A 23,176-nucleotide genomic window follows, 5' to 3' on the forward strand; every position below is an offset into this window, starting at 1 on the left:
AAATGGAAAAGCTTCCTCTGGCTGCACTGTGAGATTACCTCATTGGGGCCCTCTCATTGCATTCATTAGTGCTAATCGTTACCTGTTAGTTCACCAGCCAACCTCACATAGACCCAGCCTGGTACATCTGTATGGTTTCTTAAGCAAAACTAAAGCCTCTATTGACTCCCTGCCTTTGGTTAAGCCACTCTATGAAACTTGGACGGTACTAACAGTGCTGTGGATTAACATTTTGGCAAGAGAAGTACAGGGAGACACATTTAAAAGATGACTAATTAGCCTTGATTGCAGTTTTTACAAGTCATAAAGTAATTCACTTTCCATTAAATCCATGTGTCTTTTGATCTTTGAGTTTCCAAGTCTCCCTCCTTCTCCTTCTCCGTTCCGCTTCCACTTCATTCCTCTATTTTGCCCTCTGTTTCATATCCTCTCTTCCCTTCTCTTCCCAACTTTTACTTTATTTCACAGCTATTAAACCAGGAAATTTCAATCAGGTAGCACAGCGTGAATTTCTGCAGGGGCAGGAGAGAAAGACTGAACTTTTATTTAATGCAGCCGTTCTTTCTTTTCTCCTCTCCACCTCCATCACGTCTCTCTTTTCTTCCGCAGCTGAACTCAACCTTGGCTCTTTATAGTTTATGATTCAATTTCCAATTTGTCCTCCAGAAGTATTTGCCTGGTGGGTGGCGTAGTGGTTTAGTTCGTATGTGTTTGTACAATGCTCGCCTTTGGTATTCATAGAAACACAGTCTTTCCGATACATGCATTTGAATGTCCAGTTCTGTGTCCGCAATTCTGTTGGCTTTTTTTTTTTTTACATGAAAGTCACATTGAGATGAGAATTGCTGTTTCAAGTAAGCTCTTGGCGAACAAGGAGAGATGCTCTGAAATATGTATTACCAATACCATTTCCTTTTATTAGAATCAAGGATGACCAGAGGAGCAAGCTTTGGGACTTGAAGGTTGTTGGATAATCACACTCCTCAGACAGAAAACTATACATTGAAGCAATAGTGTTGTCCTCAAGCTACTGAGGAAAGTACCTTCCTATCTACAGCGTGCAAAGTTACAGAGGAGGAAATACAATTGAAAGGGATCATACAAAATCTTTTAAAGACAAAAAAATTCTAACAGAAAATATAAACTGTGTGCTATCATCTTATAACTGGTGAGATTATTTCACACTGTGTTAAATGCTTTTCCCAGAGTTGTGAATTTAATACATGATGCTCGGTTGTAAATTTGCTGTATTATAGTTTTCCACAGTTTGCCATCTTACTGTTGCTTGGCATTTTATGAGCATACTAGTATAATTATGAGTATAATAAAAAATAGTGAGCAGTTTTTTGTTTTATATTCACAATCTCAGACAGTCTGATATCAGCATTCTCTGAGTAAAATGAAAACGCTTTCATATCAAGAGTGTTTATTTTTATTTGTATCTATTTATCGGTCATAGGTTATATTGTTGTCATTTTCCTTAGTATTATTATATTCCTCTATATCCTGACTGATACTGGAGTTTTGAGGCCCAATATTTGGTAATGTAAACATACACACAGACATTTTAAGAGTACTATTCAATATTCACTGGGAACTATTAGATAATTGTTAAAGGCTGTTTATAAGCTATGTTTACCTGTATTACCTATTCTAGATTTTCACATAGAAACAATAGTCTTGCATTGCCACAGTTATCGCCACATTTTGTTTTAGCGCTCGGCCAGCATTTGAGATCCTGAAAAGAACCATAGTTGAGAGCACACAGATTTCTTTAAAGTAGTTTTTCTCTGGTTAATTGCTGGTAAATAGGTTTAGTGATTTGGACTGCTGCTGATAGATGGTAGTGAGATGTTTCAGATGCATTTATAAGGAGGAACTTTCCTGCCACAACACACGATCTTCTTTCCCTCATTCACAAAAGAGCCAAACTAAACATGCCAGATGTTTTATTGGCACCCAGTATAGCGGCGGAAACCACTCCATTTCCTATTTCTTAAAATTAAATTTAATTAAATTTGATGACAGATACTGGTGATGATATTTGAAAATTTTCCTCAAGGAGCTTTACAATCTGAGATGGGGTACACCCTGTATCAGCCAGTCCAAAACTAAACATTATTATTCAGATTCACACCAACTGGCGATTTTGTCAGAATCACCCCATCCCTAATCTCCATGAATTTGAACTGTAAGAATAGACTGGAGCACATTACAAAATTTGTAGGTGTATATTAAATGAGTTATTGTTTATTATTTGTATACTTAAGAAATTGAAAAAAAAAAGACTCCCTGAATATTATTGTATAATTTAACAGTCAGGTCTAAGCACATCAAAGCATTTTGCTCTGTCTCCTTGGAGGCCCATTTGCCCTCATTTCCTTCCCCATTTATTCCCCATGTACACAGGTTCTGATTTACATTCTCAGGAGAGTCTACAAATGACCAGATGTTGGGCAGGGAAACAAACGGCTGGATGTTACCTTTTGAACCGTTTAAAGAGCCAGTAATCCATCCAAAGATTTTGATTTCTCGGCCACGTGTATATTTGTACGGATTAGTGCAATTACATTGTCTACCATAACCCAACAACAACCTTTTAGCTTCTTGTGTTACGTGTTTATGGTTCCTAAAGTATTGCTTGTCATCTGTTAGCTGAATGTAAAGTAGAATAGCCTTTTTCCCAGTGTTTTCCCAGTAGATCTGGCACGCTTGAAGTTGTGTGAATAATGAATGAAACATACTTATCCTATACAGTAGGAGCTTCGTATATGTGGGCAGGAGATATGTAAACATATAGTATGAGTTCATATTTTCATTTTCCACACTATTCATTAAAAGCAGACTTTCAGAAGTGTTTGTTAGGCTGTGTTTGTTAGACCATGCTGCGATAATGGAGCACTGCTGTTGACAAATAGCACCAATTTGTAAAAATGTGTAAAAAACAGAAAAGATTAATTGTGGATAAATCAGTAGTTGATAAACAAGTGCTGAAGTAACCAAATGAGAACAATTGTAGGACACAGAATAGCTTGATGTAAATTTGGCCCCAGTCATGATTGCTTGAATAAAAATATGATTGGGGAAATTTAGCTATTTGGTTAAACACAGTGAACCCCAGTATGTTGTCTCAAAAGCCTTTATTTTGGTGGGTTTAATGCTAATGTAGATATTGTTAACAGTATGAATATGATTTTGCTTCTGTGTGTGCACTGTGGAGAGCAGCTTTAGTATTCTTTAAAGCAGCTCTGAAGCCATGCACTGATGGATGGTGTGCTCTTTACTTTACTGATGTACTGTGATCAATGCTGATGCGAGAGAGAGAGAGAGAGAGAGAGAGAGAGAGAGAGAGAGAGAGAGAGAGTTGAGAGAATGTGCTACCTCTGCATATCCTCTCTCTCTCTTTCAGTCTTTTCGCATTAATCCTCTCCTCTCTCAGTGAGTTTCCCACTCTGTTGATCCTGCCAGTATCTGCATATGCTGCACTCTCACCAACATCATCGCCTTAACAGATATGACACAGTGTTTCTTTGCGTAGCATATGCTGCACGGGGCAACTTTCAGCAGATTACTAGATTATACATTAAGTACAGGAAGTTGAGTGTGTGAGAAAATGTTTGTGTGTGCGTGTGTGTAATTATGCACAGCCCTTTCCAGCACAGGTCTTTAAAGAGGACACAAACATTTGTCTAACTGTCCTGCTTGGCCTCTCATGTTGCCTAAATGTGGTTAAGAGGCTTTTATTTTTAGTTTTTTGCTGTTGTGAGTTAAATAAAACAGCAGTAATGCAGCTTCACTAATCCTCTCACACAACTAATCCTAGCAGAACACCACTGTAAATACTCCATGGGCTGCACTAAAGCACAAATCACTCAATCCCTCACTGTGTTTTATGCTTATTTTGGTTCAGATTAATAGAAATTCTTCAATTTTTCATCTGAGAGCGAGATATCCCTACTGTAAAATAACTGGGCTTCCTTCTTTGAATTTCCTGCATGGCTGTTGTGTGTGCACGTGTGCATAGCAAAGCTGTCTGTATTTTTCAAAGCATTTTTGTACTGAAGTGCACTTCTGCCAGAACATACAGTACTCACTCTGAGAATCAATAAAAGACTCCGCATGCTTGAGACAGACAGACAGTCATGCAGAGAGATGCTTCTGAGATGACCTGTACGGTTACCTCTTTAAGATACTGCTGGTGTCATTCATTTGAGGATTGCCTGGTCTGCTTTAAATTGTACGACGTATCATCAAGCAAAATGATCCGTGATTGCAATTCATCCAAAGCAGTAATTTGGTCTCCATCTGCTCTTCAGATCCTCACCTGGTTTTACCAGTACTAACCTTTCATTTAAATCGATTTGTACTTTGTTGCACTGGATCTTCTCTCTCCCTTCAAGTGTTCATCATTATCCCACTAATACTGTCCTGAAATACGAGAGCAGTCTGAATTTCTACTTGATTCAGCAACATTTAAACTCAGGCTGGGTTGTTTGCCAACTGTGTGCAAAAATTTAATTACAAGGGCATGTGAAGTGCAAGGTAATCTAATTAATCAGAACATGCCTCCCTGATAATTAAGAAAAAAGTCGCCTCTTCAATAATTTAATCAACAGATTGCTCTTGAGAAATTTAAATTGGAGATACCTTCACAAATGACGGAGTTTTAAGACATGCTCAAAAATAACCAAAATCTTGAGCTCTTACAACGCTGACTTTGTTTTATGTGTAAAAAAGGCGTGGCACGGGGAAAACTAAGGATACATTTACAGTTGCTTTTGTATGACTGAATAATATGTACGCAATGCAGCTTTCCTTGGATCTCCAGTTGTTTGCAGATTAAAATTTCCTAAAAAAATAATACAAATGATGTTGTTAAGAAAACTGAAAAAACAGTGAAATGGGTACCAAATAAATGAGCGTTTGTATTTTTTCTTCTTGAACTAAAACTCCACCACTGAGTTCTTTAATATCTCCCCTGGTGGGTGTGAAGTGAATTATACAAGCTGCCTCAAGCAAATACAGAATATTTCCTGTGCTACAACAACTTTAGTGTGATTTGCTTTAACAAAAAAATAAATAAATAAATAAATAAATGTTTCAGTCTTCCGATGTTGTGAGGCTGTGAGAGCCAAAGGGAAATGCAAAAAGAAAAAACCACTTGGGCATCCTGCCTCTGTTAAAGGCTGTGCACACCCACGCAGGTGTTATCAGTCTGCTGACTAGCCCTCTGCTCAGCTTAAGTTTGGGTGGAGCTACAGTGGAAATACAAAGTTGTCTCACCTTAGGGTGCAACAGGAGTCAGTCAAGCATGATCTACATGTGCCCACACAGTCCTGAGGAGAGATCTAATCAGACAAGTAAGTGAAAGAACTGTAGGTGTCCAATGGGCCCTGCACACCCACAGGTGTTTTCAATTACCCTGATTGCCTAGACTTGCCAGGTCAAAGGTGGGCAGAGCTCTGCTGAGTGTTATGTGAAGTCACCCATATCCATCCATCCATTCATCCATCCATCCATCCATCCATCCATCCATCCATCCATCCATCCATCCATCCATCCATCCGTCCATCCATCCGTCCATCCATTATCTGTAACCGCTTATCCTCATCAGGGTTATGCTGGGGCTGGAGCCTGAAGTCACCCATATTTAAGTCCTAATAAATATAATATGGAATAAATATAAATAAATTAGACCCTATCATGGCAGACATTTAAGATTTTGTTAATGATGCCCAATCCTTTTATAAAATGTCTCTGCAAGCCAGGCTAGTGAGCCAGCATACCAGGACATTGCCAGGACTGGAGTTGGACCTAGAGCTCACCTAAATAAAGGGCACCTGTACTTTTCCTGCTATAACTAGTGACGTTCCTGATCAAATGGAAATTCCAAGTTAGACTAGTCTAAAAGTAAGAAAATGCTCAGAACACAGTCAAAATTGAGCAAAGATTAAAGATTCACAAAATGCACATACGCTTCAGGGCTTCAAGTTACTCTGTTAAGTTAGATACCTTCGGTATCCTGTTACACACATTTGATACGAGGGCAGCTTGTTACATAAACAGTATTCAGTACACACTGGGATACTGAAATGGTAAAAAAAAAGGGACAATATGTTGGTCATGAATGATTATAAAGTAAATGAAGACGCTGTGTGTGTTAGATGAAGAGAGAGATAACTCTCTGCTTGATTGTTCACCACTGGCTGGATGAACAACAAGTAGACGACATGGCATGATGTTATAGCCTTCAGTGAGAAGTTTAGCTGAACCTATCCTATGTTAGTTAACATCGCCTGTCAGTGAGCATATACAGCAAGGCTGACATATTCTATAATGCGATTGCTAGTTTTTCAGTGCTTAATCTCATAAATGAACATACTGTGGATATTTTCTTTTCAGTTCCACCATCCTCTTTCTCTGGATAGAGCCATCTGAAACAGATTTGCAGTAACTAAATGGGGAAAGGGGGGCTGTGGCCTGGCAGTTGACTGCAAACATCTTAGGCTCGACAGTTAATCTGTGTTGTACATTAATAAAATATTTAATTAGTTAAACCAACTAGTATTTCTGGTGTCCACTAGCGAGGGTAGCAATGTTTAATTGACAAGATGACTAATCATGCACAATCCTAGCTCTGACATATGAAAATGCCTGCTGTGAAAAAGGTCTGTAGGTGCAACAAGACCAACTGGAAACTAAGGGAGATGTCAGTCAAGCACAATTTGTACATGTCTGAACAGTCCCAAAAAAAGGCATGTCATTAGGCAACATATGTGAGAACACCTGTGCGGGTGGATTGTGGGTAAGAGGAGATTTTAGGCCAATAGAAAGAAGAGGCTGCTAGATGGACAGACCAAGCCAATCACTGAAATGCAAGAGGCACTTTTAGACAACGTTTACAACATGTTAGGTGAGGGCAGAGCAGATTTCATGTGGTGAAAATCAGGACAGGAAAGGAAAGTTAGGGCTGTAAATCTACGCTGAAGGAGACAGCACAGCTAGTGTGCTAACATAACAGCAGTCCACAAAGCTGTAGGATCATACAGAAAATAAACTGGGTTTAAAAGCAGAACATGCAATAAGCCCAATGAGAGGAGGCCCAACTGAGAAATCAGCAGGAACTTCTCTAGACTCGATGTTTTCAGTGTGAGTTTGAGTCGCTGCAGACTTAGAGCTTAAGTTTTATCATGCTGTGTACTAATAGCCCAACTATGCTGGTTCTTCTTCAGTTTCCTTCCCACAGAGTCGTAACAGAGACCAATCATCCCTTCAACACAAACTGTCCTCTTCTCTCAGACGATGCAGTCAGAGCAAGCTGAGCTTTTTTACCTTCTCTCCCTCTTTTTTTTCTTTCCTTCTCTTCGCCTTCATCTCCCTTCCCTCTCTCTTCTCATCTTTCCACCTCTGGCTCTGCTGCCAGCCAGCCTCAGACACACCAGGGTTTCCCTTTCATTTGGTAGTGAGGTATGGGATGAGAGACAGAGGGAGGCAAGAGAGGAGAGGAGTGGAAGGATGTAATGATCGGTCCTGATGAATGCAGTTAGAGAAAAAGTGCTGACGCAATGGAAGAGAGGCTTTAAGAAGAGATGGGCTTCATGCACCAATCGCAGAGCTCATCAGAGCGGCTGTTAATTGAAATTGAAGGTGTTTGAAGTATGAAATAACTTTATTTAAAAAACAACAACATATAATTATGTTCCAACATAATAAAGGATTAGCATTTGTTTGTTGTGTTCTTATATTGCTGCTTTAAGGTATAAAGGTTTTATGAATTTACTCTGCAAAGAGAGATTAAATTTGTTTTATTAATGCCGGGAAATGGCAGGGACCTCATTGTACAACACTACAGTTTATTGATTCTTAAGGGGCTTATTCAATATACCACAATTTATCTAATTTCACGTATTTTAACTCTAATCTGATTTTTTTTATTATTATTTAGGGGAGAGGAATGAAAATGGGTAGCAAGTTCCAAAATAAAATAACAAAATAATCTGTATTAAATTGGTTATTAATGAGTAATGGATGATGAATTAAGACGACCATGTGCGATGAAGCATCGTCCCTGGTTTGAATTGAGCTGGGAAGAATTGGAGCAGCACCATCCTTGAGGTTGTTGTCAACAGGTGGTTAGATGAAGCCTGTAGCTCTTTATCTAAACACAACCACAAAATGCGACTTTACAATGACGGAATTGAATTTAGCCTTCATCCTTTAAATATCCTCACCGGTGTATTATTATCCTCCATCCTGTGCTCACACACAGACAAGGAATCAGCACACTTTATGCATTGCTTCACTCATTAACCACAGTATAAAATATCATGATGATAATTTGTCCTCTAAAAATCATTACTGGGAATAATTATTTCTAATTTAAAAAATGTGTAACTCTTTAACCTCCCAAAGCTGTTCGAATCACTAATATTAGATCAAAAAGGTTTGAAGATGACAGCAGCATCGTGCGCCCCTGGTTGACTGGTGGTGTGTGGTGTAACATATGGGACTGTCCAGTCTTTCACAGAGAGTAAACAGGGTGATAGCAAGCCATTTATCTGGATCTGTGAAACGACACCACTACAACAGAGTGACATAAACAACAACCATAACTCGCACATTCACACATGCACTCACGTACACAATGCACGCGGCAACCTGTTAAAGTGAAATACGCAGAGCTTGACGTTTACGAGTGTCCGGCCTTATTCCTTTGACAGGAAGAGAATTCAGACAGAATGAAATCATCATCAACATGGCTGCTGTGCTATAGATCTCTCCTCTCGACTCTGTTCACTGACTGACAGAGGAGGAAGCTGGAGGGGGGGGGGGTTGGACTGAACGCAATCATTGTGCTTCTGTCTCTATACTGGTTTGCCAGAATGACACAGAGAAAGAGAGGCAGAGAAAGAAGAGAGACACCAGCTTCAGTCAAAAGAAATGAAAAGAGGCTGGCATGGCTCTGAGCTCCCCCACAACAATGCAGATTAGAAACCAGCTGTAAGAGGAGAAAAACGATGCAAATGCTCCCGTACGCTGGATAGGTTTCTAACTTGAGAGAGACGGAGAGAGAGAGTGGGAGGGGAAGGAGGAAGACAGAAATACAGATGAGTAAGGAGACTTGGACATTCCCCAAGGGCTCATGAAAAGTCACCTCCAGTCAGCAGTTAACAATTAACACAGGGTTTAAAACATGAGGGCCTTGTGCACACACACATACACACACACACACACATGCTGCCACAGGTTAATGGCTGAGTGGTAATGCTATGGTAATACATGTGAGCATATTAACAATTTATACTCAATTCACCGCGCTAATATCTTGCCAGAAGCACAAATTAGTACAAATCGTCTGCTGTGGGGTGGTAGCAATGGTGGCAGCAGAGGGCTACTAGTGTGTGAGGACACGGCATGTGTCACCAGGCCTGCCCTGTCTCATGAGCTAATGTCTTGTATGACGTCGTGGGACGACAGGACTGGTGGCGTGAGGAGCTAACTCCCTTGTCTGTGCTACATTAAAACTGCATGGAGATCAGTGACAGAGAACCAGAGGCGTGGTTTGGGGGAAGTAGGAGACAATGTGGCACAAGCTGTTCTCATATCAGTGAGGATGATTATTGCAGCGATGGGTGGGTGGGTAGGTGGTAGAGGCAGCGTGTTACAGATGGAGAGGGTCACCATGCAGCTTGTCGTGTTTGTTAGGGTGAAAGAGAGTCGGTTGCATAATAGAAGTGAAGTAAGAGGTCAATCACAAAGAGATGTTACGAGTATTTGATGGATTTGAGGATGTTTTTGTTTACAGGTTGATGAGTATATCTAAATGGGTTCCAAGATTTCTGGTGAGGTACATTTTGTGACAGGGATGTGTGGACCTCCACAGCATTTTCTTTCTTTTCTTTTTCAAATCTAAATTCCAAGTGTTTCTTCCCCTCTCTTTCACTCTCTATTTTTGTCACATCGTGAGCAGGAACTGCCACTGTGAGCAAACACTTTCCAATTGTGGTCACTCGCTGGCTCAGGGATGCTGAGCTGAGGGATGGTGTGCGAGAGAAGAGTGTGTGTGAATGTTGTGTCGAGCAGCTTTGGCTTGCAGTCTGCACTTAATGTAGTATTTTTCTAAACAGAGGTGAGTTTTGTGGCTAATGTTTTAAGTCAGTATAAATGCTACATATCACATTATTCAGATTGCATCCCTTGTAATACATCCTGCTTTATTGTGGTTGCGGACACTATCATTTTGGTCAATAGTACAATTATTTTAACTCCTTCAGTGGTCTTTATGTTAAGAACAGCAACATTAAATTAAAAGTAAAAACATATATTTAAGTAATAAAGCCCTCTCCTGACATTCAGTGTTGCTGGTTTAAGTATCTTCCTCGTCCAAGTGGCTATTATTTTAACCATTATAGAAAATCTTATAATACCAATGTGTCAAATTACAATGTCAGTTGTTTATAGTGCTGAACCTCCAGAGAATTATCACATGAATCTGCAGCTCTCCTCGGCTCATTGTCTAGCTGTCAGATCCTCAACTTTACTGTTTTTGTTCACTCTCACCTCTCTCATAGCGTTGTTTTCCGTCACAGCAGGCAGCTGTTTTTCAGTGAAATAGCTCTAAAAACCCACTGAACACTGTCTGCTCAGCATGAAACAGCAGACAGAAACATTTAGCGACTAGCTGGTGAACATGGTGGAGCATTTAACAGCTAAAGAGGTAGATATTTCCCTCAGGAGTTTGTAGAGATCAAAATAAAAAATAAAACTGAGATAAAAGTGAGGGACTTATACCAGGTCACCAGAAACAAAAAACCTTAAATATGATATGATAATGTTGTTCTGTAACGGCTGGATGTGTTAAAAAAAAAAAAGCAACTTTTAGCATAATTGTCAACTTAAAAAGTGTTCACAAGATGTTTTCATTAAACTTAACTTATTGCAGCCCCAAGAGACTTTCATTTTGTGTTGCCCACACACAAATATATCTGAAGAAGAGCCGAATAAGAAGACCTTTGTATATGGTGCTATATTTATCAGGTGTGCTACCACAAGGCCCCGGAAGACTTATTATTTGTGTCATTTGTGAAATGAAGTCAGTACAGTGTTAGACATTAGAAAAGACATTTAGTATGACAGCACTGACCTACTCAATTGAGTTCACTATTTTTAAGTTTCAGCTGTTTCAAGCTGTCTCCATGTTTATTTAATTGGACAAAACGTAGAAAAAAAAACAAAAAAATCAGCTATGTGATGCAATGTTAATGTGTTGCTGTGAGTCTGCTGGCTGTGTCTTTGGTAGTTAATGTCATTGTATTTTGATGTGCATTAGGAACGAGGGAACGTTAATAATAAGGATAATAAGGATAATTTGTCTGTGTGAGAGCATAAAGCATAACGCTGTCAGTTGTCATTTTGTTGCCAGTCCTTCATAGAACAGAACTTGTTTTCACACAGTTCTGTCTTGTTCTCAGTTCGTTATTTCTGTTTTGCCAAAGAAATATTAAAATGCTGGTTAGTCAAAAATATGGCTGAAATTGTTCTTTTTGTCAAGCCAAGCAAAAAAAACATAATGTGATCTATCTATATCTGTATCTATATCTCCCAGAGACATATTGTTCAGTCCAGTCTTAGATGTACTGAGCTTGAAATAAACAAGGATTTTAAAAATGCCCACGTGTGCTGGCCCAGGACGATGTTTCATGCTCTCCCTTCAGCCTTTTTTTCCCCTGCTGGTCTCAGGGGTTATGATAGGGAGGGACATTAGTGTGTGAGAGGAGTCAAGCTCCTCAAGGGGGTTGCCATTGATCAGACTAGTCGTGTAATCATGCACACATCAGCACACACAATGTGAGACACAGATAGTGATGTTAGCTCCACATCTAAAAGGGATTCATTGAGGGAATAAATCAGTTCTTCTGCTTTTAGCTTGTGCACTTATCTCCTGTACTTGTTATGTACTGTTTTCTAACCTTCAGGTAATGGAAATGGTAGAAGTGCTGTGGCGGTAGATGAGAACAGAGGTGGGATGCTGTCATAGACATTATGCGGAAAGCATTCAGACATGGGAGAGAACAGAAAACAGGGTTGAGGAAAGAGAAGACAGTAGTGGTCGAGTGTGCGTGCCTCCTATTCTCTCAGTGCTAATTTTCTTGGCAGGCTCTTAAACAGAATTTTAATTTGCTCTGTGTTTACGATTCATAACGAATGGTTCCATCTCAGAGGCCAATGTAATCTAATTATTAACACAAACGCATAGACGTACATGCACTGATGGGCACACACATGCACAATGAAATGTACGTTGTAATCTAATTAACTTGGCAAGCATTTTACATTTAAAAATATGCTCTTTGTGAATAGTGAACACTATGGGCCTTAGGGAATTACTTAAATATTTATAGATACTAAATATGTGATTTATATAGTGTATATGCTGTACATGCGCCATGGATACATTTACTAATTTGAAGCATAATTTTCAATATGTCAGAACATTTGTATTTCTTAACTTCAAAAGTATGAATGAGGCAGAGTTTCTGTCATAAACACCTATAGTACAAACATAAACAGAGGGTGTTTATCTCATTGCTAAGCTCCTCCATTCATATAGCATGCCGGTGCTTTAATCAGACCTGATTAAGGATTGTCTGTTCCTGTTTTGCCAGCACACTCTCTTGTTGTTAAATATGCAAAGATTGTGTTTTTAAAAAATCATAAATAACACTGTTTGGAAACTGTCAAGACGTACAATCAGTACAGAATTCATTCATCGTCTACAATTCAATGACACTGGCAGTCACACAATAGCTGCATTTGTTTCCAGAATAGTAAATTTAGGTACATACTATGCACGCTCAACACAATGCTGGAATGAATCAAATGATGAACATGGTGGCTCATTCAATCTAATGAGATATGTTTACACAGCATATGATGAAAAAGTTTCTCCACATTCCTGCAATGTGCACCTGTAATACATTCACAAGTCTCCAGGTCTTACACAGTTTATGGATTTCTTACTATACGCCTGACTTCCATCCAACTTGTGGTCTAAAACACAACAAGGAGAAGAGTGGACTTCTGTCTGAGCTGAGAACCAAACACAGACTTAATACCTGGTCAGACTAGAAAGTAGCCCTACAAAATTCATGCACACCCTCACAAAAGAGGAGGTAGTTTAACCTTGGTGACACAGTACCATTGTTTGCGGCAAAATGGATGAAAAGAGTAAAGCTCTATTGGCAGAGGAGGGTTATTTTATTGTAAAAATAGATGGATATGAAACAACGGCCTCTGGTTTATTCCACTTCCTCAAACATCAGCACTGTAAAGACGATTAACTCCACAAGTTTATCTCTTAATGCACTGCATGGACCAGTTTAATGGAAAATAACTGATTTGTGAAACAACTTACCACTGACTGAAAGTAAATTTGTTCCAATTTCGAATGCAATATTATTTTTGTGCTGGTCTGTAATACTGCATTTGTGTGTCTATTTGTGTGTGAGAGAGAGAAAAAGAGAGAGGCCACCAGTGGTAAGAATGACATTTGAAAGAAGGACCCCGCTGGGACCACAGTAGCTATCTCGGTGCTTCATGTGTGTAAAACCACACACACACACACACACACAAATCCCGGTTGTTCAGAGTCAGGGCAATCTGTCCATCTGTTAGTCTGTCAGTAGCTTGTCGTCCTTAGTAAATGGGGTTAACAGCCACCGCTGTGTTAAGAGAGGCAGGGATAACAAGCCCTCATGCCATATAGTGAGATGGGAGGGGGCTTAGAGAAGGAAAGAGACAGAGGAAGAGACACGGTGAGAGAGGGAGAACACATTATAGAAAGTGTAAAAAAAAATCTCAGATTTAGGGCCTGTGATTGAGGATAATGGTTTGCTGCCCTGCTGAGTTTGCTGTGCAAAGCTGTGAGCAAGAGAGCGCAGGAGAAATGGGGTGCTGTACTTGCTTATAGAGATTGAGAAAAGGAGGGGTCATTTATGAAATAACAGTAGGATGAGGTGAGATAGATGAAGAAAATGAGGAGGAGGAGGAGAATGAGGAGGAGATGGAAGGAGAGCAGAAATGGGTAGATGAAGTGGGAAAGAGATTGCAAAGAAAAGTGCGCACCATTTATGATACAGAGGAGGGCTGCATTTACCATTCACACCTAATACGTTTTTTCATATATTTTTGCATTATTACACACACACCAACACACACACACACACACACACACACACACACACATATATATATACACCATGAGTAAGTGCAAAGTGTCTTTGTCTCTGGAGACCTTTCTCAGTGTTTACACCTGCTTCCTAATTTAGCAGTGAACACACTGAGATAAAATAAATTCTTTGAGTGTGTGTGTTCTCTGCGTATATATATTTGTGTGTATGTCATGTAGTGAGTAGTGCCTAATTTAGCTTAATATTTATCAGAGGTTATTGGAGTCTGTGGCCCATTGCCTGACTCACTATCTGGCAGACTGGCAATTATTAACATCCCAGCACAACACAGCATCAAAGTGTTGACACCTGCAGCTGTATTACGGAGCTCGAGAGAGCGCACTAAACACTGTACGCACATATGGTTTTCAATGCCGTTTCCCTGTTTTTATGCAGTTTGATGAATAGTGCACTTGGAGGCATATATAAAAATGCAATCCAATAAAAAATCATATGATCATAGATACTGAGGCCAACACCTGCCATCATACAAAGCCTGGAGGTCCATCAAGCTAACCACTGATAGCAGCAGTAATGTGTAACAGGTATATATTCGGGTGTCAGTTTACAATAACAATGCCAACATCAGCAGCAAACAGCTCTCTGCACTGTGAGAAGAATACAGGGTGTCACATCCCGACTATGGCATAATGCCGGGAAAATCACATCCTGCCTCTTTTTCCACTTTCTCTGTAAGTGAGAATGACGCAGGGGGCGAATGGTTGCCAACAAAAAGAGTCAAGATCAAACATCAGGTGTCCTGCTTACTTTTTTAATATCAAATCAGATCCCTCCTGATGTTAAGTTTTACTCCAACATGCCGTTGTGGGAACATGTCAGACCAAGGAAGAAAATTACACTTTGAAATTATGTGCTGTCTCCATTAAGCCTCCCATTATGTCTTTGCAAATCGTGAGTGGTTTGAAAAAAAAAAAATATCCCCAAAATCCTTAAAATGCTCCTTCTAAAACATTCAACACATTCAGCATAAATCTACCAGAAACAGTCGTGTTTTGACTATGAGAGTAATGTTGAGACAGCGTAAGTCTAAATGAGGACTGCATAGTATGAGTCAAATAAGAAAGCTGCCAGTTTCCATTTGATAAAATGTTACAGCAGTACTGTTAATATAACGCTTTTCAATTGTTAATTTTTTGACATTCAGTACAGCATTCTTTAAAAAATAGCCCAATAAACAAGACCTCCAACAGGATGACTACTACTGTCTGCATGAAACATGATTGGCAGCAATCAAAACAAGTGTAATAATCAAACAATGTTAGTCAGCAGGAATCCAGAGCTCAGTTTCCCATGTCTTCATTTGTGTTGTCTCTACAGCACACAGTCAGTGCTTTTAGTATTTTTGTAGTCTGTGATTTTAAAACTGCCTCCTAGCAGTGGTAATGGTTTAAAAGTTGTCAAATTAACTTTACAGTGTCACTGAGCAGACAACTTTTCAGCTGCAAATTAGAGGACGTGTAAAATAAAACAAGACAGTCTGTTGTAGACACATGTATCAAGTAGCAGTGCCAAAGTAATCATTCAACTATTCAGACGTATGACTCCGGCTCATATGTGTTTTACCACATGGTCCATACTTAAGAAATTTACTGCCATCTATTAACGTTAATATGTTTAATCAAGCCTCATTGAACTTTTACATTCCTCTAGTAAAGTCCTCACCTCCGCCTCCTCATTACTCCTCTATGCTTGGATTAGTGCACCATCACTCTTACTAATGCTGAGTCAATTACCACTGCAGGTGCTGAGCCTAAAAATGAGCCAAGGGGTGTGTGTGTGCCTGTGGGGGGTTGGGTAAAGGTGTTTACTCCGTGTGTGTTGATTTTCATGAGCTGTGTATCAGCCAACAGACTTGTCAAGCCTATAAGACAAAAAGAAAGCGAGCCAATTAGAGTGGTGCATAGAGAGAGAGGGAGAGAGAAAGCAAGAGGCAAAATGAAAGGTTAGCAACAAAACTACAAATCTAAAGCCCACCAACAATTATGAAAGGCTGCAAAGTTCAGTATAGGCTGGGGTATGAAAGTGCTGGATGGGATAAATGACACACTGCTATTTGGGATTTGAAGAGATCTTAAAAATCCCCATATTCAAGAAGGTTCCTACTCCTGGGAAGCATAAAAGTAATCAGTTTACTACAATATGTACTGCACAGGCAGGTATAACAAAGTCAATATAATTCATCCTCTGGGGGTTGTTTTGTGTACAAACTGGATAATTTGGCCTGGTTTGAGTAAAGGTCATGTAATAACCAAAATGGACAGAGACCATAAAAGTGTGGCCTGAATGTGGGATTAGAGAACAGGTCGAGGGGTCAACAAATTTAGAGAGTCAGAGAGGATTGTCCTCGGGAGAGCATTAACGTCCAAAACTAATTTCATAGCATTCCAGCCAGGAAATACAACACTACGAATAATTCACCATTTGAGCTGAGGCAGATGGAGAAAAGCTCAGCTCACATGTGGACATTTCTTGTAAACAACTCTCTGCCCGGTTTTGATAATAAACCAAAGGTCAGGGGATCACCAAAATACACTGGGAATTATTGTCTTGGAGCAATAAATATTGACAACAAATTGTGTGCAATATGTGGAAAGTGTTGGACTGGTGGACAGACAGATGGACAGATCAATCAATCAATATGACTATCATTTGGCCCCACTGCTGTTGGAAGCAAAAGGAGAAACCAAAGGACATGAAAGAAGGATGAGAGGCAGACTCACAGTGGGTTAGATAGCAGAGTGTGCTTTTCACAGAGATATTAATTGGACTGGGCTTTGCAGGATTTCTGCTTTGTCTTTTTCTCATTAACGGAGCAAATTAAGAACTTTTCAAATCTCTGTTAGTCTGTTAAGCATATTCATACTTGCTCTTTCAGTTCAGCTTGCCTCACTTTTAAATACTCTTCAGACAGAACAGAGTCATTGTTTGCTGCTTTGGTTTTCATTGCCACGCCATGTGCACCCTTTGTTGCATTGTGGGCGGACTCTTTTGTAATGGAAATGGCACTAACTTCCAACAACTGTGTGATAAGCCAAAACGCACAGACTTTGACTTCCACTCCCATTAGGTTATACATATATGCACATGTACCCTCACACACGACATGCAAAGACATACCTGGAGACAATATGTAGGTATGCACACAGTCACAAACAGGCACTGCAGTTTTTCACACATTACTCGTGACAAGGCTTTTTGTTTGTCCTTGACATTTTCATGTATTTGATAAAAGGCTGGTATCAAAGGACCATGTGTTGACATCACAAATCTTCAAATATGGAGTGATTTCTTTGTTCCCTCTCTCTTAGCTGACTCAAGGGACTTCTGTGCTCGGGGTGGACTTGTTGTTAATTAAACCACACGGCTGTCTGATTAAAGTGTGTGTGCATATACTGTAGATGTACACACACAGTGGTAGCTATAGCAGAAGCGAAGGGGCTTACCACATTCACCCATCATTATTACAGCAGCTAATATTATCTCATGATGCAATACCATACAATCACATTAGTAGAAAAGGATCAGCACCTATGCAGTAGAAATATTTTCAGATGTGCTGTATTTACAGTATAAGCCTCTATGTACAAGTGCCTGTTAGCCAGACGTGTTTAAGATTTCGCTTGCACGCACATCTCTGCATTAATAAAGAATCACAAGTCATAAAATTTCGTAGTTGTGATTATAAACTGCCCTTGGCTATCTGAAAATAGTTTAATAAGCACACTGAATTGCTCTTTTCACTTGTTCAGTTTTTTTCCATGGTGAAGTGTGGTTATTTTATCCTTGTCTTGTGGCAGTGACTGACATATCCGTCAAGTAAGTGTTATCCTTTCGGTAGGTTCAGTTACAGCAACCTGTATTAATCTGATCTGTGCTTGTCATTTTTGTGGCAATTTTTCTGTTGGTGTCGGATGGATCAGGCACGGGTAGATGACATCCTTGTTCTTAATACCACCAACAAAGTTTTGATTGATTCAGTTTGATTTCAGTGTGTGTAAACAGCCATCAGTGAGCACAGTACAAGACCTTGTTGAAATGCTGAAAAAAAATCTAAGACTTGGGCAGCAATTCATTGGTCTGGAACCAGACAAATGTCATAACAAAATGTCGCACTTACTTGTTAATGTTTCATATTTGATCACACGTTGAATAAAACATTGTGTAAAACGTCTGATACTGAGAGCTCGGTATACTGAACACTGTGTGTTTGTGTGTGTGTCTCTCTCTCTGTTTCACAGTGCATGTGAAGGCAGGGACGTGTGAGGTGATCGCTGCCCATCGCTGCTGCAACAAGAATAAAATCGAGGAGAGATCTCAGACTGTCAAATGTTCATGCTTCCCTGGACAGGTTGCTGGCACCACCCGGGCCATGCCCTCCTGTGTTGATGGTATGTACTGGTAGGGTTGCAAAATTCTGGGAATTTTCAAGGTTGGAACGTTTCCATGGGAATTCATGGGAATTAACAGGAATACACATAGCCACACATTTAATACATAAAGTGAAGTAAGTGCAAACAGCACATGAAAATGTATTCATACAGTAGATAGCTAATTGATAAATTAGATTATAAATAAGCTAGCATAATTTCGTTGACCATTTATGATCTTATCATGGTGCTAGCTTACCCCCAATTTCTAGTTAATTTCCCAAATTCCCCAGCCTAACTTCCCATGGAAAGTTTCTGGAAATTTACTGGAATTTTTCCACCCCTTTACATGCCCCTATGTACTTCTTTTTCTATTTTACTAGTGATACTCTATGTTAATGGAGTATAGCATAAGTTAGTGCAAAGCACAATAGCAATTGGGTGTTTGGCTACCAGTTGACTAGTAAGACACTGTCACTGCAAGACACTGAACTGGTGAGTAGGTGTAAATTGTACAGTATTGTATAAATGTTTGAAAAGCACTTTGATTGATCAATAGACTACAAAAGTGCTATATATGCATATAAATGCAGTTCATTTAATATCTACGTGTATGTGTTTGTTAGGATTTGGGGTGTTCCAGCATGAGTGTCGAAGCTGCTTGAATTGTTTGAGAGCTTCCTCAAAGTGTTATTTGACCCAGAGTTATTTTAAACATGTGCTGCTATCTTCTGAAAACTGATATGAAAATGTACACTTTGACAGTGAAGACATAGATGTGAGTACATTTTGTGTGCCGGTAGCCACAATACTGTAGGTGTCCTTGGAACATCAGACAAACCTGAAGCCTCCGTGATTTTTTTGTCTAACTCTGTTTCTTGCTGATAACCTCAGGTGTGTGATCAATTACAGTACAAACCTGACCTCCATCAATTATATATTTGAGATGAATTCAGAGAAATTGCAAAGATAAGGGATGACATAAGGTAACATTGCACAGAAGCAATTCAAAAATGAAAGCTGCAAGCAGCGATGGTCGGGCCCTCGCACATGTGCGCACGTTGAAATGTGCGCACGTCGAAATGACCGCAAGAAGTTTCAGACAGCTCTAAGGTGCTTCCTGCCGATTTCTTCTTTGAATGATTTTTATAGATCGCCACGCCCACACAATTTCCTCAAAATTCATCATTTTGATGAACTTTTACTCAGGAAGTCTATATGAACACACCTACCAAGTTTGAAGTGAATTGGATAAAATCTCTAGGAGTAGTTTGTTCAAATATGACCCCTTCCAGACCAGCCCAAAACACAGAAAATGGCGATTTTCATTATTAAATAGCTCGCCTCCTGTTCATGGTAGCCCATTGCTCCAAGAGACTTTTATGTAGGTCTTGCCATGTTCTACAATTCGGCTGAGGTTTTGTAACTCTGTGTCCAAAACTGTGGCGGGGCTGTTCTAAAGAAAAATTCCAGGAGGCGCTATAGAGCTCTTTTGCCCCGCCTCTTAATTAATTATGCAGCCGAATTGTGCATAATATTGGTCTTAACAACCACAAGAAGTTTCAGACAGCTCCGAGAAAGTATATGATAGCCCAACACCTTTGCCTGAAAATCAGCCAAAAAGTCAATGGAGTCTCATTTTTTTTCCGAAAAAATCAGCAGCGTTGACTTTGATGCGCCGTCACGGCCACACCCTCTGATGAAAAGTTGGGATTTTGATAACTTTTCATTGTCGAGGCCTTGAGAACACACACCAAGTTTCAAGTACATCGGATAAAATCCCTAGGAGGAGTTCGTTCAAATGCGACCCCTGGAAATGACCCCAAAAACACGAAAAGTCCAACTTTGACAAAAATTGGACGCCGTACGCTTCACTTTAGCCCGGGTCACCAAGAAACTTTTTTGTGTGTCTCGGCATGTTACATACTCCCTCCAAATTTCGTACACGTGGATGAAACCGTGGCGAGGGGCACCGCCAAAAACACACACCTAGGTGGCGCTGTCGTGGCATATGCGTACGTCCATGTGCGAGACCCCCAAAATGCGCAATTTTACACCCAACTTTGGGGGGATAGGCAAATTTTCCTGAGTTTTCAAGGGGATATGGGCCATCAAAAATGCGATTTACCTTTAAACGTTGTTCAGCGTTTGAAATCCAATAGGGCCTCGCCCCAGCGTGCCGTGCTCGGGCCCTAATAATGACTTCTTAACTGAGAGGCAGAATGGAGAAAATGCTCCATGAAGAAGATTTCAGGAGCTCCTGCTATTATACTGAGCACTTCAGTCAATGTTATGTGAACATAAAAGGACTCGTAACATGAATCTTCATAGACAAATATTATAATCTGCAGAGTGTTATTATGTTTTTCTGGGCTTACTTTGTTGACAACGAATGAAAGGTTGATTCTGTGGATGTTTATCTGGGCTTTTACACATAAATGAGCTTTTGTTTTTGCAATAGTGCTGACAACTCAAAAGTAGAAAATGTACCCATATATCCAGAAAATCCCCCGGGCTATTGTTTTTGTGTCCACAAAATCAGTGTACTGCACCCCCTGCAGCTATGAAAAGTGGCACTTGATGAAATCACAGACTGCAGTCTCTGCGGCTATGTTGGTTCTTTCTTTGGAACTTCTGTTAAAACCGTAAATCCTAACAAAGAGGGAAGCAAAACTTACTTCATAGTAACTACATAGTTTTTTTTTTAGAATTCAGATATGTAACTCAGGTGAAAAAGACAATATGTGTGAGCAATTGCTGTCAAGGATTATTATTAGTTTACTTAGTATGTATTATTCACTGTATAATTACTGAGAATACTGTACAATATACTATACTAATGGATGTTGTATCCATGATGTCACCTGTAGGTTTCTGAAGAACTCTTTTGAAGCTCAGACTGTAGTGGCACTGGCTGCCACCATGTTGGCAGTCCTGTCCTTGCTGCCTCCCGGCTAATGGGACTAAAATGGGACAACATGTGGATCGTCTGTGGACCTGAGGCAGGGTGAATGATGCCTAGGTGCTCAAATAAGTCACCTGTAATGGCACCCACCTGTCGATGAATATGGCCACACTGTGAATTATGCATAACTTTAAGCTTTATTTGTTTTTTTTCGTACCAGGCTGTAAAAATTTCTGCTGTGAAGTTGGACATTTTAATATGGGGGCTTATGAAGATTGACTGCAGCCAGCTTTACGTGGCCATTCAAGGAACTGCAGTTTTTGGCACTTCACAGCGACAGAGGTTGCTGTTTAGTATAATTATCATCCTTATCATTATCAGCAGTAAGAAATGAATATCATGGCTCTCTCCAACTGGAAATCTAAAATAGTATGCATTACATTCTTCAATAAAAAAAAGATCACAAAAAAATAAATGAACAAAAAATTATTTATTCTAATTGTGAAACTGTGATTTCACACTATAATCGTACCATTAAAATCTCCAATAATTTATTCTATGATAAATTATCACCTCCTCACTTTCTTCTGGAACTTATGGCACCCAGCTGGAGAATAAGTGCTACCAACACTTGCACGCAACTTCTAAAATTCGCACATGAATTCACATTTTCTTTTGCAGATTTGATGGAACAATGGAAACTTGGCTAGGCTCGAGATTCAAAAAGACACGGTTGAAAACACGCTCGAAATCAAACTCAACTCAACTCAAACACGGAGTCATGTCTTTGCCATATTAAACACCTTCGGCCCTCTTCTCTCTTCCTCCAGCCTCCATTGTAGCCCAGAAGTGGTGGTGTCAGATGCAGCCATGTATGGAAGGTGAGGAGTGTAAGGTTCTCCCAGACCTCACAGGATGGAGCTGCAGCACAGGCAACAAAGTCAAGACCACAAAGGTTGGTATGCATATCTTTCTCTCTTTAGCGTCTCTTTTTCCCCACTCTCTTACACAAACACTCATCACTCACACTCTCATCCCTTTTATACTTACATATATGCACACACATGGTCAGACCACCGATCCACCTCTCATATTTCTTTCATATTATATCTACATCCTCTCTTTTTCTCCTTAATGTCTTATCTGTCTCCCCTACTTCTTTATTTCCCCCCTTCATATCACATCATTCTTTTTTCTCCCTTTACTTTCTCCTCCCGCCCAGCTTGGATCTAACATCAAACAAGAAAAACAAGGCCAACAGGAACAAGGCAAATAACACACATGCACGCACGCACACACACACACACACACACACACACACGCAGGAAGAGAGAACATCACAATTCCCTTCACTCCCACTTGCTCTGCTTCCCTGTGTCTGACTGGCATACCATCTGACTCGATGCAAAAACAACTCACCACATCAGATACACCAGAGTGGTAATTGTCCTCAGATAGTTTTTATGCTCCGATTCACCCATAATACAGTGTGTGTGTGTGTGTGTGTGTGTGTGTGTGTGTGTGTGTGTCTTCCTTGATTTTCATGTACTGTCCATTTGTCTGTGTCTTTATGTGTGTGTAGGTGTGGATGTACATTGTACATGTTTCTGCTGAGCCCTCACGGGCACCTGTTAGCTTCTCTTCAGTGGCTTGAC

The 23,176-nt window shown here is 39.9% G+C and overlaps 1 protein-coding gene across 1 annotated transcript in view; it reads left to right on the forward strand.

Moving 5' to 3' along the window:
• Positions 1-23,176, forward strand: part of LOC104932092 (protein FAM19A2) — a 71,653-nt gene that overhangs the window by 43,746 nt on the left and 4,731 nt on the right. Inside the window, exons 3-4 of the mRNA XM_027288239.1 lie at positions 18,488-18,637; positions 22,352-22,476. Of these exons, the coding sequence (XP_027144040.1) occupies positions 18,488-18,637; positions 22,352-22,476 (275 nt within the window). The remainder of the gene's footprint in view (positions 1-18,487; positions 18,638-22,351; positions 22,477-23,176) is intronic.

The sequence above is a fragment of the Larimichthys crocea genome, chromosome XV (assembly GCF_000972845.2).
Source record: "Larimichthys crocea isolate SSNF chromosome XV, L_crocea_2.0, whole genome shotgun sequence".
Lineage (NCBI taxonomy): Eukaryota > Metazoa > Chordata > Actinopteri > Sciaenidae > Larimichthys > Larimichthys crocea.